At 47.3% G+C, this 22,599-nt stretch overlaps 1 protein-coding gene across 1 annotated transcript in view; it reads right to left on the bottom strand.

Moving 5' to 3' along the window:
* The window catches only part of ARMH4 (armadillo like helical domain containing 4), a 59,360-nt gene extending 39,577 nt beyond the window's left edge, over positions 1-19,783 (bottom strand). The window contains exons 1-4 of the mRNA XM_054200593.1: positions 18,448-19,783; positions 16,768-16,980; positions 15,285-15,503; positions 1,440-1,688 (exon numbers count right to left, since the gene is read on the bottom strand). Of these exons, the coding sequence (XP_054056568.1) occupies positions 1,440-1,688; positions 15,285-15,503; positions 16,768-16,980; positions 18,448-19,783 (2,017 nt within the window). The remainder of the gene's footprint in view (positions 1-1,439; positions 1,689-15,284; positions 15,504-16,767; positions 16,981-18,447) is intronic.
* Positions 19,784-22,599: the final 2,816 nt, after the last annotated feature.

Genomic DNA, 22,599 nt, shown 5'->3' on the forward strand with positions numbered 1-22,599 from the left:
CCTTCTCACTGTTGCTAGCAGTTGTGCAGAGGTCACCGAGCCAGCCCACTGCACCCCTGAGTGCAGAAAATATGCTGCTCCTCTCACATTTTCTCTCGAGACACCACAAAGATCCCACACCAAGGGCATGAATGAGAACACAAAGCTGCTGATGCAAATCCCCATCATGTTTCTCTATGTTTCTTACACACTTTCCCTCCAAGCACAGTCATGTACCTCTAATCCAGCTTGCCAAAGCCAACCACAAAGCCATTAAATACTTATGATTATTGCCCCCCACAACAGCTCCTCTCCAGCCTGATGGGATAACAGTACACATGAAACAGATATGACATGGAAACCACCCAATACAATGGTTTTCAAGCAAGAGTTAGTGGGACAGCGAGGCATCAGACTTGATGCAAACTCCATCTGCCCTCAAAGAGCAACCCTCCTATGGAGATCTTGAAATACGCTCTTTGATTCAATTCAAAGGACGCTAACAATGCAAAAGCAGGCTGGAAACAGCATTACAGGGGAAGAACTGCCAGGTTAAATCAGAATTTAACATCCACGGCAAGTGATAGTTCTTATAACACAACATATAAAAGAGTTTTAGGATTTCTTTATTTGACAAGCCTCTCAAAGCAGCTAGTTCTCTAATAGACACAGACACTTTCTGTATAGACATGTTTCAGCTCCCACCAATTCACCTGAAAGGTTCCCACTGCTTCTGATGGGCCTTGGCTTGGAAATTGAGTATGCTGGGAAGTGATCCCACTGCCCTGAACCAAGCTAGGCAAGTTCCCTTCTAAACCCTACTTTGTCCCACCCCAGCTTTGACTTGCATCAGATGGACATCACATATATAAAGTCGGATAAGCTATTCCTAGGTGGAATAAATTAGTCCAGTTGTTAAATACAGGGCCTATACGTACAGTGAGAATAAAGTTTTCGAAGCTTTATAGAGGCTTTGCAGGTTTGTCTTGCTTAACACTGCCAACTTAGGGTCCTATGCCTGCCCCATACACCCCTTACAAATGCTGAAGTAGCAAATGGGCTCATTAGCAACTAGCCAACTTGTTTTGTCCTCACAGGACATATATCCCCACACAAACCTATCTCAGGCAAAGGGAACTGAAATTTCCCCAGGTATCACACCTGAGAAGTTATTTTTTTGTCCACCCTTGGAGCTAGACAACACTAAGCTCTCAGAATGAATGAGCAGGTCTGGGGCATTCAGAGCAGCTCTCCCCAAAATGAAAACTCGGGTCACTCTGCTTGGGACCCATCCCAGTTCAACCAGTCATCACTGGTGGGTGCAGTTTCCTTAGAAATGAACCTGCTGTGTGTTTAGCTTGAAAGCCAACCTGTGAGACTTCCTGGCACAAGGGGCTGCCCCATGCAAAGCAAAGGGCAGGAGACGTCCTCTGTAAGGAAGACGGGGCTTTTTGTCTTACCCAGACCCTGGTTCTGCTGCTCCCACTCGATGGTGTCAGGCACCTGGTAGGACACCCCAGCCAGCTGGGCCACAGGGTTTTCCAGGCCAGCTATGGGCTCCTGGGAGGTCTCGCCTGGAAGCGTGAAACCTGGCAGCTCCGTGTCACCCTCCATGCTTTCATCCATCGAATCTATGTCTTTGTCCTCCTCGTCTTCCTCTTCCTCCTCTTCTTCCTCCTCCTCTTCATCCTCCTCCTCTTCCTCGCCCTCTGGCCAGGGAGACACAAAAGCAACATCAGGAAAGATTGCACAAGACAGAAGGTTCATACATAGGTGAACACCAAGACAGCCAGCTGATACCACTTCTCGAAAGGCAGACCAGCTGAATGAACTTCTGCCTGTTTTCTAACAGGAAAGACACTCAAAGTGTTTGGAAGAGCTCACCACCTCAGTTTGAAGAGAGCTAAGTTTGAAAAGAGCTCAGTTTGAAGTTGCTAAGTAACTTAGACCATCAAATGCATTAGTGGGAAACACTGTTATTTTGCTTCCTAATAGCAGAGTACAAACACGCATATGTACGTGTACAAATACCTGAACGTATATAACTACAGTGCTCTCCACTCAACTAATTTCAGCTCAAGTGAAAACTATTTCCCTGATTTCCAATCTTGGAGGCAGCAAGAAGTTGGTTCCATTTTTAACTTTTATTAAGGTCTGGAAAGGACACTGCTTTCCAGCCCAATTAGACTGATAACGTCCCGTCCTCCAGAAAAAGCATCTCGCTTTGATGCGTGCTGGCAAATCGGCTGTTGCATGCAGGAGTACAGTGGTGATGGTAGTCATCCTCAGCAGGTTTGTACCCGCACTCCTGTCACAACAGATTTACACCAGACGAAGGTATGACCAAGGAAGACTCGACTCAGTATTGGAAAGAAGGCACCGCAGCAAGCACTTCACATGACAGCAGATAAATGTGACACTGAGGAAATCCCTGTATATTCTCCACCAGAGCAGATACCTGTCTTATTTCAAAGCTGACTGTACTGTTAACATATGGAGAAATAAATATTTAAGCCATATTTCACTGATAGAATATAGAATGGCAACACAAGAACAACCATATTGCATCAAACCAAAGGCCCACATCCTATTTCTGACCAAACCACCGCAGATGAAGACTAGAGCAGGGCACACAACAGAGCCAGTCTTCCCACAGTCTCTCTTCATCTTTTAGTCAAAGGCTCAAGGACTTCCTGAGCCAGAATTTTCATCTGAGCTATTTAATAGCTACTAATGCAGCTACTCACCATGACAAGATAGTATCTGGAATAATGATGTGCTTTGAATTTCCAATGGTTAGTTTTTTCAAAGATGAAAGCGGAAACGTAATATTTATGTGCTTTATTTAATTTACAGGAAGCTCTGCTCAGCCCTGTAGAAAAACTCCCTCCTGATGTACTCAGACTGGGAGAGCCCATCACCCTGCATCTGAGCAGCTGCTTCACCCAGGGGTCTAAGACCACATTAAAAAATAACAATCCAGCCAAATCAACTTTTGTTATCTAGATATCCCTTTATTTCTGTTGGAGTGGGACCTCATATAGGTGACGGACACTGCAATAAGATGGAGCAGCTGAGGTGGGACACCAGAGGGGCTGCACATATCATACCTGCAGTAAGCAAAGCAGGTGATGCTTCACTCTTCTCCTTTCTGCTGTGGGATGCAATGGCACTCCAGCACAGCTGTTCCACAAAACACCCAAGAAACAAACTGGGGAGCTTTGAGGAAGCTATTTACTTGTTGGCTATCCAACTTGAATTAATTGCGGGGTGCTGTACTCCTTCCTCTGGCCAATACTTCACAGACTGGAATATCCAGAGAAATCAGCGTATCTTCTAAAACCACAGCGTTCACTGGGCTCTTACATGGCATCTCCTTTCCTTCTAATTCAATGATCTGTTTTAAAACATTGTATGTTTTTTCCAGCTCAAGAGACAAGACAATCCTCCTCACCACCTTTCCTTTCCAGGCCCGCATTTCATACAAATGAGCTGCTGTTTGAATTTAGCTGCATCACCCTGCTATAGCACGGCTTTCAGTACCTGGAAAGGAATGATGACTCCCGCAAACAATTATACCACACAGAGCATCTAAAGGAGCTTACAGGGATGTAGTTAGCCCCTTAAATTCCCATTACGTTTTATAGGCAGTTTCTGTCTTATAATGTGCCCGTCATTTCAAATCAACATAAAAATTTTCTCTTATCAAGCCACATGTTTCCATACAAAATACAGAACTTCTGTAAACCTGAGAATGGCACCTGGAGAGAACTTGCAGGAAACCTGCAAAGACAAGTTAACGTAGGTCTTTTGCCTCTGCTGAGAGCAACACAACTATAAACATTTCCAAACTTTAGTAGCAAAGACACTTAACAGCTAGCACACCGGAGAGGAGGAACATGAACAGAGGTTTTCCCTAGATGGATTGAGTGAAAAAGCAGACAAGAAAAAACAGGCATCAGATATTTATCTCCAAAAAACTAGTTTGGGACAAGGTTTTTAGAAGCTTCTTGTGATTTTAGCAAGCCAAATCAGAGACACCTGCCAGGATCTATTTTTGAAGCAGCAGATAGCCACCTCTGTGCCTCCAAAGCCTAGCAGGCAGCCAAGCTGAACACCCAAATTGAAAGCGCCAGGACTACTTATCATGTCTGATCATCACCAAGCTACATCAATCATCATGCAGCCGCAGCACAGAGATGTGAATAATGTAGTCCTCGTAGCACAAACGCTGCGAGGGGAAAAGGCTCTTGACTTGTTTCCTCCTCCTCCTCTCTAGCTCGTTCCTACTTATGAAAACAGCTTTTTAAGCCCCCCATCCCAAAATGCCAGCAGCTTGTCTTGCTGCAAGGTGCAGCGCAGAGCACCACTTGGTGGTCACAAGGAGGAAGCTACGCTTCTCAAAAAATCACAAACTTCACAAATGTTGTTATTTCAGGAGCAAAGGCGCAACAGGAGCCCAGCAGCCGTGGGCAGGATGCACGTAACACTTGGTAGCCTCATAAGATGAAAACTGGAAGCAAGCATCACACAGCTGAACCTCAAGCTGGAGGTTTGTGCTTCATGCAAGTGGCTTTTACAAAACTCACACTTTCGCTCCTAAATTGGCACTTTTTGGCCTTTCAGAGGCCTCAGCAGCAGCTTTGAAGAAAAGAAGCAAAAGAAATAGAAAGCAGCAAGAACTGAAGGTGCAAAGCCCAGCAGATTCAGAAGGCATCTGGATTTTCACGTGCGCTTGCAGCCCATTGTGAACTACTTTGTGCACCGTGCTTGTATATACTCTTCAGTTTTGGCTAATGTTCATTTTACAAAAAAAGAGAACAATGTATGATGAAATGCTGGTGCCTCAGGGTCAAGGGACTAGCCTCCAACCAAAAAAAAACATGCAAGTATAAAGTTTTCTTGGCCACAGACTTGAACCTACCCAAATCAGGCATTCACCTAGAGCCCCGCTGCAGGAACACTTCCGAACGCCTGACAGTGGTCACAAGTGCCCCTCACTCGCCAAAGCCAGAAGTCACACAGCACCTATTGTGGTTTCTGCTGTGAGCCATCCCTGCTCTATAGATCTTCATACGTTACATATAAGCTGATCCCGTTATCCTGTTTGCATCCACCGAATCCCAGATCTTGCTTGTGACATGCCATGTGGACCTATCAAGGAGGGATGGTATCCTGCCTCCCCTCCTGGTGACACCGGGAGACTTCAGCACTGAAACACTTTAGTTCAAGACGACGTTTGTATTTTCTCCTGCAGTTAGGGCAATGCAAGAGCAGTCTAGGGCAGAGTTAAAGATTCATCTCCAAGACTGAAGAAATCCAAAACCTGTCACTCTTTGACAGGCTAAATGAGCACTGTATTCTGTACAGTAGGCTCTGCTTCACTGTCATTGAAAGAGGAAAGAAAAGAAGTGAAGACACTTAACACCTCCCTGCTGTGACAACAGCACAACCTAAGGAAGATGCAAGCAGCAGGAATCCCCAGGAAAATGAGATTCCCAGTTTACATGTCAGAGATTTTAGTTTTGAAGGACTTAACAACCTTGTAACAGGCATTCAGATTTTCAGGTTTGGAGAAGCCCTAGGAAAGCACCAAGAAAACAAGTCTGAGACAAACCAACAAATTTTTAGTGGAGTTTTGGGGGGGTTCCCAGCTTTATTAATAGTCAGCAGAAACAGCAATGGTTGGGCTTTACCATGGGGCTCCAGACTGATCCGGTAGCAACATCAGTGGTATCCATGAGATGGGATTTGCTATTTCAGGGTGGCAAAACCTCCCCACACTTGCTTCAAAAAAGGGGTTTTCACTACAAAAATGTACACACCCCTGATGACTTTTGTGGCTAAGCACAGAGAAATGAGACCACCTCACACCTCCTTTGTGAGGCACATCCCTGACCCGGCAGGAACCAGGACCCACAGTGTCTGAAGCAGCTGGACAACAGCCATCATCCTGCAAGTAAAAGCCTCAGCCCACGATGGCCCTTGCAGATCAACTGCAAAGAGGGACCTCCGCCCCTCCAGATGGTCCCACGCCACAGCAGAGAGGACCGCAGGGCCAGCTCTTCCTCCTGGCAACTCAAAGTGCCAACAACCCATTCCCCATAGATGGCTTCAGTGGGGCTTCATGTTTCTCTACAGACTTCATACAGCTGCAGAAAGCCATGCTCCTCCCAAGCAGAAGGAAATCTGAATTACTCACAGGCGCTGCTATTAGCACGGCACAGTGGCTGTAAGCCCACGCTGTAGGTGAGCAGCACCAGCAAGGCACTGGGCACAGTGTGTGGTGCAAACACCAGCATCAGGAACATGCTACAAATAGGCTGCGATGGCAGTGAAAAAAGTGGTTTTGTTATAATGGCTTGTAACGAGCTGGAGATGAAGCCAGTGTTGTCCTAACCTTGCTAAAGGCAACAGAGTTATACTGGGGCCTCTGTTTTCAGTTGAAGAAACCTTCACTGAAGAGGGATGTTTCTATCTTTAGATATTTTCCATTAACATTTGCAAACGTTTTTACTCCTCAGAAGATTCAAGAAACCATTATTTGTCAGGTTTAACACACAAGAGAAATAGCCTGCTGCGCCCTACGCTGCAAGAGTGTCTCATTAGAAGGTGACAGATTCACTCACAGTTACAAACTGAATTCAAACATTAAAAAAAAAAAAACACCACACAAACCAAACTAAAAAGAAGGTTGCAGGACAAAACCTGGAGTTCTCATTTTTGGGACAAACTTTTTAGCAGGGCCTGTTGTGATAGAACAAGGGGTAATAATTTAAAACTAAAACAGGGAAGATTCAGACTAGATATAAGGAAGAAATTTTTTTACACGAGGATGGGGAAACACTGGCCCAGGTTGCCCAGAGAGGTGGGAGATGCCCCATCCCTGGAAACATTCCAGGTCAGGTTGGACGGGGCTCTGAGCAACCTGATCTAGTTGAAGATGTCCCTGCTGATGGCAGGGGCAGTAGTGTATTAATTTATGTCCCCCACTATAACTCAGGAGTGACATGAAATCAGTCCTACGCTCTCCCAGTGATGCTGCACGAGGATGAGAAGAATAACACCCATTTCACAGATGGGCCAAGCGTCTAACCAAGGAAGCAATTTCTTTTCCTCCTATGCATACTGGAGCCACTCACAGGGCAAATGGGCAGCAGGGGCACACTGAAGCGTCTTGTCCACCATGCACCCCATAGCTTGTCGTCTTCCACTTCACACCCATACAGCAGCCTTGGACCGTGGTCACCCATGTGCGCATGCAGTATAGGAAGCCGAGGAGTGTAAATAATGGATTAGGGATGTGGGTCTATGTCTACCTTCCCTTGCCAGAAGAGGAGGAAAAGGCAGTAAGAAGTCTCTGCCAAATGTTTTCTTCCAGTGAGATTCCTTTTCTGCATTGCTTTTATGATCACAGCTGACTGTCAAGGCAGGAAGACCTTTCTAGGACAACTCTGCTAATTACTAATCTGCTGTTTTCACATCATCAGTAATAACATCACCACCCAATATCTCCAAAATGCTGCCAAGAACAACCGCTTGCAACAGCTTAGAAGTAGATGGCTGGTAGGAAGGTAGGATGGACTCTCATCATGTGCCAAGCAGTGGGTGCAGAAGCTACGCAAAATCATTAGGGTAAAACCTCCATACTGATGGGTTCAGCTAAGCCCAGCCATGTTCACTGCAAAACTATCTGGGGTATTTGCAGACTGTGTTACATGAATGTAGTCTTAAATGCTTTGCTCTGGAAGCGGAGCAAAATCAAGCAGGGTGTCTCATTGGAAGTATCAGCATCTGGCCTATTGCACAGAGACAAGGAAAGGGACTGTTGGGAACAACACATCCATTGGGTGGGATCCTACCACACAAAGCAAGATAACCTAACCCTGCCCTTATAAATTCCAAGAGAAGAGGAAGTTACATGTCCAAAGCTTTTCTGTAGCAGAAGAAAATGCTTGCCACATCTAGGAGAGGGAACAGACTCCCGGCAGCAGAGCTGAGCTGATGTCCGAGCTGCAGAAAGTCTTCAGCCTCCACTTGCCAAAACCCAAGAGCTGCAGAAGCTCTTCGACATTGCAAAGACAGCACAAGGAGAGATTTGGATTCTGATCCTAACCTACTTCCCCCCCAGATCTGAGGGGCTTCACATTTGCTTTTTCACAGTCCTGGCTCATCGCTCATCACAGGAGATCTGAGGCACTGAACAGCTGTTGGAAAAAAAAAAGAAAAAAGGGCAAAAGATATTCCAGCAGGGACCACAGGTCTGCTTCGGTATTAAGACCAAAAACCAATCATTCCTAAGAGCTGCATTTCCAGCAGCATTCACTGCAAAATTGCTTTCACACTGAGCCAGGCTCGAGAGTTGGTTTAGCAACACAAGGCTATTTGAAAGGGGGGGGGGGGGGGAAAACAACTCACACACAGAATGCTGCAGAATACACAGTATGGACTATAACAAGTTTGCTCCCTAGTTTGCTGCAGAACAGCTCTTCTAACCCGAGGTATGCAGTTGTTGAACTAGCCAGTGTAAAAATGAAGACAAGAAAGATGTGATTTATCAAGTGAGGGCATTCAAATCAGTCCAGACTTTAACAACCATGACCTGTAAGTGGACAGGGCAGAACAAGACAGATGAAGGCAGATACAGAGTTTACTTCTCTCAACAAAATGCTTTCACATGGAAAAGGGCTGTGGGCATGGTACTTTTTCCCAATAACAAAGAAAATAAGCCCCAATAGAGACATTAATTCCATTTTCTCTTGCAAAAAGCTGTTTGGTGGTGTCTCTTCAGAAGTATCCAATTCAACCACACTGCCTGGGAGAGGAACAACCAACAGCCCAATGGTTAAGAAAACATTTGATTTAAGCTTCATTGTCTAGGCAAACCCAGTATGGATCCATCACAGATGACATAGATTAGGGGGTGGATCTGTTTTTACAGGCAACAGTTTCCAGGGTACCAAGGTTTGAGCTCAAGTCCTCTCAGGAGCCAAAAAGAGAAGATGAGTGCAAGCCCACTCAGCTCACTTCTAGTCTGAGCTCACACTTTTCTAAGTTCCTGATCACCCTTTCTGCAGTCTTCACGGTCCTTGGTCAAAGCTAGCGCTTCTCCCCAGGGTATGTTCTTTGAGAGACTCAGAATGACACTGCTGGCCTCTCCTTGCACCCACACAGCCCAAAGTGTTGATGTCATCCAGAAGGAAACACATCATGCGATCGCCCCCCCACCCCTGTTTTAAAGACAGCTTGTTATTAAAAAAAAAAAAAAGGCCTATGACTCCTCCCAAAAGACAAGACATCCCATGTCAGATTGACAAAAGGGACAGCATCCCACCTGCACAGGGTAGGAACCAGAAATAAAAGAGCTAAACCAATTTGCAGGGTGGTTTGCCCTGGTCCTGATGCCCAAAGCTCCCCAGAGCAACACTATCCCCCACATGGACCCCAGCGGAAAATGCTCCTTGCAGAGCCTTCAGAAGAAACTGCCACATACCCGCTTATCTGAATCCACCTCCCTAGAGCTGCGAGGGTAAACTGCTTAATCCTCAGATTAAAACAAACAAGAACTCATTAGAAAACTTTCACCCACGCAGTCCAAGTACCTTTCAATAGCAACTGTAGGGGGCTTCTGTTGTTTTTGTTTAAGCTTGAAGAAAAGCATGGGAAAGCTACAACATTAAAGTAAGATTTAAGTGAACTCTAATTCTTTGGACAAATGAGAAGTCAGACAGTTAAAGATTCAAGCATAGCCTGGCCAGAACAAGAACCAAGGTGGGTCAGACTAAGAAATGTCATCTGACCTGCTGGAGGCAGAGCAGTGCCAGAACATCACAAAGAACAAGGTTACTTAGAGAAGTTTTGTTCCTCTCCCAAAAACTAAGAGTAAAAGCCATGCAGCCCACCTCCGCCCAGAGAGCAGCTGGGCAGGCACATGCCACTTCCCAGACATCTGGGAAAGACAATGTAATGATGCTTTAAACTATTCCTAGAAATTCTTGCAGGAGTTGCTGTTGGAGCCCATAAAGCACAGCAGGTACAACATTTGAGAGATAAAGCTCTAGAGTGCATCATTTGGCACAGTGAGCCACTGGAGAGATTGTGTGGTTTGAGTTTTGTGAGAGCTACCAGTGCCTCCATAGCAGAGCAGGGTGGCCAGACCCTGCCTCCCATCGCAGAGAAGCATGGACAAGGCTGAGGTCAGCACACTGGCTGCGCACGGCAGGAGTTTCCTCACTCCTCCTCTTAGAGTGAGCCTTTAATTAGCCTAACACCCTCTTAGCTGCTCACCCACAAGCTCCCAACTCACTAAGGGCTTGATCACCCTCCACACCCCTTCTTCCTCAAGTCTCACGTGGATTCCATGAAACAAAACCAGCAGAGATATTGTCTTTGTTCAAACGCTTCTAGGAAAAGAAAAAAGCTTGGTTTTGATGCAAGATTCTGCCACAATTTGTTCTTCTTTTCACAGTTCTCTGCTACAAAGAAGGAAAATTGGGGATGAACTACCACCTACTATGAAGAACATGGAAGTCAGCCTGCACCAGAGGGACAACAGTTCCCCTTTCAGGGGGAGCAATAAACTGGAAGCAAGACAAAAGTTCATACCAAGAACATTTAATAATTAATTCATTTTGCTCTAGCTTTGTTTTACATCTCTGTTCCTTGCTAATTTAGCTGATATCCAAAGAGCTGGTGAGGAATTATAGTATCAGGCTAGTTAACCATGCTGGACTAAGTGCCTGTCTTATTTACACCCCTGCAACCTCATTTAAATTTTTAATGGCATTGCAGAGATTTAATGAGGCAGGTCTTAATCCATGCAGTCAGGGTCCAAATAGCAATCCCAGTCAGAGACTTGATTTCCAGAAAAAATGCTCTTCACCTCCAAAAAAAGGCAGCTCCTGGTACTGTGACCTAGCTCAAAAGAAAAGTGTAAGAGGAATTTAAAAGGGTCTTGCATAGTATTATGTAAATGGCCACAAGTTCTGAAATATTTTCTCAAAAAAGGCAAGCCTATGCCTTCACTTTTGAAGTACGACCCGCTGATTAGATGGCTGTGTACAAGAAGAACAAAATACAGGGGATGTAGAAGAGAATGAAGAAGAGAACTAGGGGAGCTCTTCTCACTGAAATTAGTTAAGCTATGGTTTCCTTGGAAGGGTAAACTTGAGTACACAGGTCAGTAAAGAACAATAGAAACTGTTTAAACCCAGACACAAGTAGGTATTAAAATATCATGAATATGTTAAGGTCAGAAAGCCTAGAGCCTCATATGACACTGTTCTGGAACAGCCTTTAACGCAGCAGACAGAGCAGACACAGGGCAGCCCACAGCCAAGGTTGAAGGGAGGTCCCCCATGACTGCAGGACACTGGATTTGCTGATCCCAAGGGCAGTGTCAGACGTGTTTCAGCATCACTGAGGGGCTTCTCCACACCCAAATGCTGCATTAGGTGGGGACAGGCCAGCTACCCAGGCAGAGTACTGGAAAGGGCCCTGTGCAGCAGACATCTGATACTGCCTTTCCAACCCCTCCACCCCAAAAGACCAGGATTCTGCCAGCTGCAGGTTGAGAGCCAGCCTGACTAATGAGAAGCACTTCACATGCGAGAGCTACATGGCTCACATCTCATCCCTCTAGAGCAGCTGAGTTTAAGTTGCCCATTTTCAGAGCTATTGACTGTTCCTGACAGCACACAACAGGTAGAGCATCTCCTGCTTTTTATAAAGCTTAAGCACCCTCCACATCCAGCAGCCTACACGACAGCTGAACCATGTAAGCAGCTCACTCCCAGCATCTACAGCTTGAAGCAAGCCTAGATGACTGAACAGGAGCCAGCCTTAGGGCTTACACACTGTTACAGAGCAGTTTGGGATTATTTTGGGGTGGGGTGGAAGGGATGAACACAAAAAATAGAATACACAAATCAGAAACACCAACAAATCCTATCCTTTTTATCCAGGCTGTGATGGGTGAGGCATCACTCTTGGCAGCAGACTAGTTCTGTACTAACTGCTGGTTTAGGATTCACATGTAAGGATGATGTGACCTTCAAGGTCCTCATAGAAAGAGCTCTACCCTACCTCCTGCTTAGCCTCAGAGCATCCCTGGATCACATCTTGTGCAGAACATCAACAGGAGCTCCTTGAGGACCAGCCAAGAGGAACCAGCTGCTCTTGTCCTCTGTCCACCAGGTTTCAGCCTAACACTGCAAGGATCTTGCAGAAGAGGGAACAAGGCAGGCTAGGTGGCACATTGCAAAGTTACACCTGCCAAACGCTGCCAAGCTCATGGAGTGCAGCCATCTCTGCCCATACCTACCATGGCGGACATTATGGCAAGAGAGTTTAGTCCAAGAGAAGAGTGGCTTCTTTCAAAAGAGCCACTTTTCAAAATGCATTGGGAGGCTTACACAGTGGTCCTGAGTAGGCAAGCTGAACTAAATTATACATTTGGAACCTAGAAGCCCTACAGAGAAAGCTGCAGCGTCTAACTTGCTAGAGAGACAAAGATTCTGGGCACAGGAAAATATACAATTCAGTCTCCCAGACAAGTAAGCCTCATCCTCTGCTGTGTCCCATCCCCACATCCTATAATCCCTTTACAGGGTTTCTCTGGCTAGGAAGGGCAAGTAGAACTAGTCCCACCACAGTCAAGGTAGGAGGATATTTGTTACCCAGCTAATCTCTCCAGAGTCCACTAGAGAGGGGGATAAGCTCATCTAGAGACATATTCAAAGCAGCTCATGTTTGTCTGGGCAATTTGAATTTTAATATGGTTTTGCATCCAAGCCAGGTAAGTGAATATACTGATGCAATTAACTGCAGGCAGTTTGGCACAGATGGTCCCCAAGAAACAGAGTTGGCTGAACAGCAGGGGTTTATATTTAATGATGAGCCAGGCCCACAGTCAGGCAAGTGAGCAAACCCCACTGCAGGCAGTGGAGACCAGCTGAGCTCACTCAGCTCCTTCCATTTCTTCCACTGGTGAGCAAGGCACAGCGCCCCTGCAGAGGCCCAAAATCCCTCATTAGGGACCCAAGCATATGCCTCCAACAGCAGTGATGTCTGACCTTGGCATCCTGCAAGAGCTTGACCACCCTGGGCTGGGGCTCAGCACAGCTTTAAAGGAGAGCACTCCCAAACACCTTCTGTCTGGCAGCATCTAAGTATTCTGAGAGTAAGCACTAGGAACTGTAATTCTGGGGGAATGGAAAACCAAGCTTCCAAATGCCACCCCACCATGAGGATGCAGTATCCCCTAATGGCTTTTAATGTATTTTTCTCCATGTAATGGCAGAGTTGCAGCTCAAAAGCTTCCTTTTTGCTTAACTGGGGCAGTAGCATCCCCAGGCAGAAAGCCTATTCCCAAGTGGTATTTGTCCCATTTTACAAGATGTGGGTTGGTGATCCCTAACACCAGGGAAAATTCTGGCCCACTGCACTAAGGTCTGGGTTGATCAGAAGAGATTTAGACTACAAAAGCCTTGCCAGTTGTCAAAACCACACAGCACAACCAGAGTGCACTGTGTCCCCTGGAGGACAGGCACCTGCAGAGCCATACCCCAGAGCCAAGAAACCCACAGCCTTCTAGTTGAGTCATCATCATTTAGGAAAGCTGGTCCTAGCTACAAGCCCACATTTGCCCTCGGAGGAGCTTAGAGCTTATTCAAGAGCACAAGGGAGCTCAGCAGGAACCCAAGAAAGTCACAGCAGTCCATGTCAAGAGGAGAAAGGTGTTTTTCTAAATGCCTCTGCAGAAAGTCTCATTAAATAGGGAGAAACCAATGCTCAGTTGAAATGGAAATCCCTCTTATCTTCCTGTGCAGAAACACAGGCTTCTAAAGGAGATCCCAGAGGGCTTAGAAACAGTTTAGCCTCCTGAATCATACTGCTCTTGCTAAGCAAAGACCTTTTTTCCCCAGCCTGAAAGATTGGGTTTCCCCCCCCGCCTCCCCGACCCATGCCCTTCTTCCCCTGCTGCCACTCTCCCACCATCAGCACCACATTCATGCATTGCCAGATACATGCAAGATTCATCCTGGCAAGGGGCAAGTGCTGTAGCTGGAGGCCCAGAGAACCCATGGCAGGCTTCAAAGCCAGCAGCAAGGCTGACAGAGGGCAGGAGCTGCAGCACCTCACACATGCAGTGGGGAGGGCTCCCAGCTTGTGCTGCCCTCTAAATTTAACAGGAATGAGAGTTATTGCTTCCTGCAGAGAAAAGATGCTGATTAGCTGTTGTCTACAGCACCCCACCTCTAATCAGAAGAGAAATACCATCTGGCATGCCACCCCTGGAGGGCTGCCAACCTTTGCAGTAAAATATGAAGGCAAGAGAAGGTCAAGATAAAGGAAGGGGAGCAAAACAGGCAGAAAGATTAATCCCTGCCAGGTGCTGTCAGTCCAGACACTGGAATACAGAACTGGATGGATAAGCAAGCAGAGAAGAGTTAAAGAGAAAGAGCGAGAAGCAGAAGTAAAGCAATTCTCTGCAGGAAAGTCACAGATAAGCTGATAGCAGATCTGAGCTGCAGACCAACTCCAGAGTAGGATCCACTTCACCTAAATCTCTCTTAATGGGCATTTGCCCAGCTGGAGTTTGCATCAACTGTCTGAAGACATTCAGGGAGCAGAGACTCCAAGACCAGCAGTGGGCAAAAGCAGTTTAAGAGAAGGGAGCCCACAGCTGAGGCAAGGCTGAAGGAACCAGTGATGGGACAGCAGCTTAGCAGGTAGCTTTGAGTTGGAAGGCCATCTTAAAGGGCGACTGATCATTTGCCTCTCCTAGCAGTGTTTCATAGGGAATGAAAATAGGGTATTCACTTGTTCTAGCAAGGTTTCAGCCAGCTGGACACCAAGGTAGCCATCTCATGGTGAACATGCCCCTACATTGCATGTGGTGAGGATTTCAGCAACAGGGTGGCAAGGGCTCTCCAACTGTCTGAACATGTTCCCACAAGTGCGACCTGGTACCGAGGCTCCGCAATGGATGCGCACACCAGCAGTTACATGGGCGCACAGAGACAGACTCCGCTGCAACAGAATGCCACTGCTGCTCCCTCTCTAAGGGAAAACCCCATCCCTCCCACCACAGCCACTTGAGTTTCAAGCATCCTCCATGACACTGTTCACTGCTTGCTTCCTGTACCTCCTGGAAGGGGACAGGTTGTTCAACAATTTTATTGACAACAATAACATGTGCAAATAGCTGCACACCAAACCGACAAATTGGGGAGCTCAGTGTCAAGGCAAGTGGCCCACTCCGCATGAAACTGCCTGCTTCTTAGCCTTGGGATCAGTAGTACCTTCTGACTCCAGGCGGTCCAGCCCATAGGTCACAGCTGTACTGATCTTCCTCACAGGTGGAAGAGCTGTCCTCCTAACAGAAGATGCCATTGATGCTGGAGTTACCAGGACCACAGTTTTGCTGGATTGCTCCTCTGTCTGTCCAGACTGGGTAGCAGCCAACCCACCAGGAGCTGGAACAGCGTTCTCACTGGTGACCAGGACCACATCTGCAAGATCTACAAAAGACACAAAGCAGCAGCAGTTTGTCACTATGATTTTAAAACCCCACCATTTAAGAACAAACTCCTTAATGAAAACTTAACTCAGAGTGGAAGAAGTTATTAAACTCTTGCCTCTTTCAAGATCTGCAAGTGGCTCTGCTGTAATGAAAGCTTCTCCTCCGGGACAGCCAGCACAGGAGGTTCCCCTTAATGAGAACTCGGCTAGGTTTCACTTCCATTGCTTTGAGGACCGCTAGTCACCACCCCATAGCAAGATCAGAGCACCAAGACACTGGTAGAGATCTGAACCACCTGACAGATCTAATTGTTTATTGCAAAGATAGAAATTAGTTGAATGTATAATTAAATCCCAGAAGCAAATTAATTAGTGGAAACTGCCGGAAGAGCCTTCTCTCCCCTACAGAGAGGCCTTAATTTAAGAGATACAATGCAAATAGGTTTTTCTTTTGATGCCCTGAATTGTAAGAATTACCAGAAAAACTGCCCAGCAGCAGTTTCATTGCAGTGGTACCTACTACTACAGAAATACACTCAACCTCAAAGCCAGCTTTGTGCTAAGGGAACCCTTGCTACACTCCTGTTACAAAGGCAGGCTCCTACATGTACCTGCCAAGGTGACATCAAGCCAGTAGGCAGCAGCTGAATGAACACAACTGCTTAAAGCATTTCTGTACGAGCTACATCAACCTGATAAGAACTTGCCATTCCTCAATGGAAGCAAATATATTGCTGGACTCTTGCAAGAGGGTCACACACACACACACCCCCCACACAACCTGCCCTCCTGACCTTCCACTGCTCCCACGTTGCCCTGATGTTTGTTCTTTGGGCTGAGCATCAGCAATCTGTGACTGCTTTTGGCTCCAGAAGTAAGAGCTCTGCCTCGATAAATAAAAAGGAGCTCAAATGTTTAAGGCTAAAAGTCAGCTTGCTGTCAAAGATGGGCATGGGGTTTTGTTTTGGCGTGGTTTGGTTTTTTGTTTGGTTGTTTTTGTTTTTTTTAAATCCCTACTCCATTGTTATTTGGGCCAAAAAGCATATGCTGGCATATTTCAACATAGTGGACCTGGTACCACAGGCAGGAAGCAGTGGCAGCCCAGGGCTAGAGGCAGCCTGCAGAAGGCTAGAAAAATGTCACTTAGACTATGGATGCTGTGTGGTGAGACTTCAGTACCCAAGCACTCGTATTGGTTTCAGATGTACCATCCATCTCATCTTGTGTGAGAATGAACCCGCAGTCCTTGAAGTGGAACCCTACCTTCTACATCTGGAGTGTTTGCCATAGAGGAAGTACCAGTTGCCACTGGCACCTGGGTGGCGCCGGGAGCAGTCGTCATCTGGGTGTCCTCTCCACTGTTTGCCTGCAGAAGGCTTGCAGCTCCTGTTCCCTGGGTAGCACCAGGCACCAGTGTCACCACTGACAGAGCAGCATCAGCCTCCTGGGCAACTGCTGTCACCTCCTGAGTAACACCTGCAGCAAGAACACGTGTCAGTACCAACTCACAAGACAGCTGACAGCAACAGAGCAGAGGTTTGAAGAAACATAACTCCATGCATTAGCATTTGCAGAGCCACAGAGCAAGCAGCAGGTCCAGCCAAGTACCATCAGGGCAGTGCAGCATAAAGGCAGATGTGAGAACCCACATAACAGGAATGAAAGCAGCAAAATCAGTCTTCATTTTCTTAATTGCCCCTTTAGGGACACGTGGGTCCACCAGGGAGCAACACCATGGGAGCACAGCACTGCAGGCTTGTGGTGTGAAATACCATTCAAAGCAAGTGAGGCTGCCAGAGCAGTGCTTTTAGTGACCAGCTCTCATGGCTACAACACTTCAGCTTTGTAGAAGGGTTTATTTTTGTTGCACAAGTCTTATTGATAGTGTTGTTTACCCAACATCTGGGAAAGAGCAGAGAGGGAACCTGCTGACAAGTCAAGTGCTTATGAATTAAATCTAGAAATTAATCAGTCAGGTTTCAGCACCAGCATGCAATTAGCTTTTCTTCTTTAACAGCAAAAGCTAGATCTTTTGGATGCAGTGAGGGGAAGTTGTCCTTTTTGCCTCTGTAGCCTAAGAGGGAAGATTAAAGATGCCCAGCGATTAAAACAAAGTCCTAGGAACAAATCAGTCCAGGAACATGTCATTGCCCAACACCTGACCAGACTTATTTTTAGCATTCCCCCTACATTTTGAACACTGAGTAGAAACATTGTCAGTGGGATGACGGTATCATCTCCGCAGGTAAATACAGTACAGGGTGACACCATCAGCCTGTGGCAGGCCATCTAGGAAGATTTCTGCCCACTGATAACAGAGCTGGCACAAACACTGAAGTGTGGCCAGGCTCTGACCATCCACTCTATGGTGGGGAGACAGCACCAGGAGCTTTTGTTACAAAGGACAGAGAGCTCCAGACAGATCTTTTGATCTGAGCATCCTTCTAAAGCCATGGAAAACATCGGTCACTCACAGGCTACTGTGACAGCTCACCTATTCCTGGATTTAGGAAGCATTTACAGCCATCCATTGTCTCTGCATCATCTGCACTGACTGCAAGTGTCCATAGCTAGCAGTCAACAGTCAAGTGATCCGAGATGCCAGTTCATTTAATCCCCCCGAGAATTATCTCCCCCTCTGTTTTGCAGGGCTTGAGAGTGAGCCACAAGTTTGCCGTGTCAAAGGGACACTTGGAAGAGTATTATCCTCCTTGAAACCAAGGACGCTTAACCAGTTGGTCAGAGGCTGGGCTCCCTAGTCACTGGAGAGTCATGCCAGAGGGCTATTCCAAGCGGATTTACATCTCTGGTCAAGGGGAGATACCTACAACCAACCACAGCTGTTCCCCTCATCCCCTACATGAATACCAAAACTGAAGCCCCTACTTGGTAGTACACTGCACATGCACTACTTCATTAAGTTAACAATACAAGATTTTTTACCTTTCCATGAGCTTTCCAGAGTAGGAGATAAATCAGACTGTGTATCTGTCACCACAGCAGCCTCCGGCTGTGATGGCAGGATGCTTTTCCCCTCCTCTGCTGTGACTGCACTTATGTTTTCCAGTGAATCGAGATCAGCCATGTCTACACCCGTCAGGTTTGCAGTGTGGAGAGCATCACCGCTGTCTGTGGGAGCTGCTGGCAACTCCTCCCCTTGCACTGGCATTGTGCAGTTGGTCTCCTCAGCAAGCCCAGGATTTGGTGGAGGGGATGCTAGCAACGGCAGCACTCTTGTCACGTCCTCTTCCTCCTCCACACCTCCCTGTGGGGTCTGGGATGGTTCTGTTGCCCCCAGGTCCTCTGTCATCTCCTCCTGAGACATGCTTACCCCTTGACTTCTGTCTCCCAGTTTTGTGTCATCCCAGTCAGGTGGCACAGTGTCCATAGGGTGGCTGGTGACAGTGCCAGCCATGGTAGGCAGTTCTTCTCCCCTGACACCCGTCCCTCCTTCCAGGCGGAGGGAGGCCTCAGTCACCATGAGGGGATGTTTTGCAGCCACAGATGCTCGCACAGCCAGGGACCTCAGAGGGCTCCCTGTGCGGGCTCTTGGCATTCCCACCTCAGAGGTCACACCATGAGCCTGGGGAGTTGGGATGACAGGGTGGTCACTGGCTGCTTCCCAGCTGGGAGGGCTGGGGTACAGCGTGGGCTGGGGCACAGCCGAGGGGTGCAAGCTGCTCTCTGCTGCCTCCTCCTCCACAGCTGTCCCAAAAAGGGGGTTTGCTGAGAGGACGGCAGAGCTGTGCTCTACTTCAACACCACCCTCCATGGTGGCCTCGCTAATGGGGCCACTGACAGACTCCTCCTGGACAGCAGGGTTCGGTGTGGTCACAGCTGTGGTCAGCATGGCCTTGAACGCATCATCCTCATCCAGCTCCGGCTTCATGGGACCAAGGTCCTCTTCATCTATGGCAGCCACTGCCACAGCAGAGGTGTGAGCACCCAGCCCCTGGCTGCCTGGGCTGACGTGGCTCGGGCTTACAGGCAGCGTTTCTCCTTCCACAGTGAAAGCTTCATTTAAGAGCGTCCCAGATGGATTTACTGACACTCCACAGGGCTCTTCAGAGATAGACTGTTCAGAAGGGCCCGGGTTATTTTTCGAGTTCAGCATGCCTGTCCTTTCATCTTCTACCCCATTTCCTACCCAGGGGCCATGCTGGACCTTTGTCATGTCCCTCTCCTCCAGTGGCTGAGATGCAAGGCATGGTGGACTGGAGGACAAGAGCAGGATGCTGCAGGTGACCACACAGATGTTAAATCCTATTGATCTACTCATAGCTGAGAAGAGATGTGCCCAGAAGCCTGCAAGGCTGACAAGTCCAGAGTGCAAGGCCTAGAAAGGGAAAAAAGGAGCCAAGATTACTCATATCCATAACCATCTATTGACCCAAGGTATTTAATAAGTGGGTGACAAGTTCCAAGCATACTAGTCCATGGCCAGTTCTGAGCAGATGCCTCTTACACATCCCAAGCAATGGATCCCATCATCTATTTTACTGTACCTAGACTAGCCAGTCTGAAATCTCATGCCAGACAAAACCAAATCTTGATGTGAAATCCAAGACAGACCTTGCCATGCTCTCACCCCAGTGGTAGAGTGCTATGTTCTACCCAGCAGCCATCAGACTTGCACGCATATGATGAGGATCAACCTGTTTGTCCTCTACCAAGTCCAGGAATGATGCTTGTCAGGGCCAGACTGAGGTCTCAGGCCTGTTATGGCAAGCCCTGTTCTGTGCAGTGACACAGAAGGACAGCAAGGAACTTGCTCAGAAGAACAAGGTGGGTCTATAGGGCATAACATTGGACCAGAGCCAAAACAGGAGGCTTTAGGGCTGCATTAGTGTCATGTCCTGTATGAGCTCCCTGGCCCCATGGAGAAAGGCTACAGCCCAGACAGCAGCACTGCTGCATTAGCACACTGCACCGTGGAGGCCCTTCCAGAAAGTTTCACATGTATAATCATTGTGTGCTTCGAGAGTTTCCAAGAGAGCGCTGAACCAGTAGCCCAGCAGTGATCCAGCCACCTGACAGCCTGCTCTTGGCAGGCTCTGCTGCCTCCAGTAACACAGCTCAGGCCGCCGGGCAGATGGAGGACCTCGCAGCAGCAGCAGCCGCCTGCTCCCAACCACCTCCCTCTGGGCAAGTGCCTCTCAGTCCTGGGCTTGCTGCACCATCACTCAACAGCAGAAGACTATCCCATCCAAGGCCCCACTCATCACATGCACGACAGCTGGTCACACAAGTCTCACCCAGACAGCAAACAGCCCTCCATCCCACAGCAAATCTATTAAGGTCCTCCTTCCAGTACCAGGAGGCAGCTTGTCAGTGGCACAGTCAAGCTCTACTGCAAGAAGCCTCCAACCATCAACAGCGTCACTTGTTTTGGCTGGTATGTTCTCAGTTTCACAAGAGAGCCACTCTTGCCTTTGAGATGCAGGACTAACGAAAATTAGTAAGGAAAGAGGCTGGGGTTGTCAGAACCACTCCTCAGGCTTCCAAAGACATTGCAGTCTTGCTTATGGGCACCAGGATGAGTACCCCAGCTTACCAGACTGCTCATTTCCCCACCCAAACAGCATGTAGATAAATATTATTCACATTTGTACACACACAGTGCAGCAGCAGGCCACCTAGCACTGCTTTGTTACACAGGGGTGTACCACTCCTCCATGTCTTCTCATGCACCCATGGGATGCCGTGCCAGAGGTAACAGCTGTTGTGGGGAGAGGGATCTCAGTAACACCACATTTGTGCTAGTCCATGTAGCTCAAAGGCCCTCTGTGTCCAGCTGCTCATATACATTGGAAAGCATTATTGTATGTGCCCAGTCAACGAAACACAACCAAAACACCAGAAAGCTCATGTTGTATGTGGTCTGGTCCCACACAGCTATGTGTATTCCCATTGTAAAACATACCTCTTATTCCACACAGGAGATAAAGACTTCTCCAGCTGAAGACCCTTATGATGTGCAGGGCTGTCTGTAGCACAGAAGACAACCTCGGCATTACCAGCTTAGAGAGACACAGGTCAGAGTCAGCTACCACAGGCTCTGCTCTCTGGTTGAGCCTTCAGGGCACACCGAGTCACTTTTTCCACTCTCCCTGCAGCCCCAGCCCTCAGTTTGCGCTGCTGGAATAACTCCCCATCACAGGCCACACATACACCTGGTGCTCAGGGACAAAGAGAAACCACCAAGAAGCTGTTCACCAGCAACAGGACGGATACCTTTCACTTTATTTTTAGCATCTCCTTTCTCTGGAGGGTGGGTGGCCGCCCATCTATCACTACCCTCCCTGCCAAAAAAAAAGAAAATAGTTGAAAACTGACAGTATTCAGCTACTCTTCCAGGCTAATCCTTTATGCACTTTCATAATTAAAAAGCACTAAGAGTATATTATGCAAGTTAAATTGATAGTGCCCAATGACATGCATCTGCCTTGCTGTGCTGATGAATATGAGCTATGTTCACCTCGCACCCCCTTTAGTAAGTGACAGTTAAGATCAAACATACTGAAACATGAGGTTTGGTTTTGTTCGGTTGTGTTGTTTTTGTTTTGTTTTTTTTTTTTAAATAAGAACAGTTTGGATCTAAATACAGTTTCTCTGGAAGTCAGGAGTCTTTTTAGGCTACATAAGTAGTGTTAGCAGTGGTTAAACCTAGACAGAACTCCAGCTGCACTTGAGAGACAGCCATAGCATTTCTCTTGCAGTCATATACATTATGCATATGTATATATATTTGCAGGTTTTTAGCTCTAGGTTCTCAAATAGCCTAAGACATTCAGGAGGTGGTTAGCAGAAGTACTAAAAAATTAATCTCTCTTCCTCAACAAGCTCACTCCATCTTTACTAGGATCAGGAGTGTCAGTGAATAAGAGGAAAAGCTGCTCCCTAGAAGAATGGCTTTTAGAGATCCATTAATTAAAATGTAAAAAAAAAGTATTAAGAGCCTTTCCTCCTTCTGGCTAGTAGATAACATGGGCGAGCAGTACTAGCCTGACACAAGAGTTCCCAGGGTACTTGGGCAGCCTCATACTGTTTCCCCCAGTCTGAAAAGCACTCTTGACTGTAGTTATACATTTATAT

Source organism: Rissa tridactyla, chromosome 4 (assembly GCF_028500815.1).
Source record: "Rissa tridactyla isolate bRisTri1 chromosome 4, bRisTri1.patW.cur.20221130, whole genome shotgun sequence".
Taxonomy (NCBI): Eukaryota; Metazoa; Chordata; class Aves; order Charadriiformes; family Laridae; genus Rissa; species Rissa tridactyla.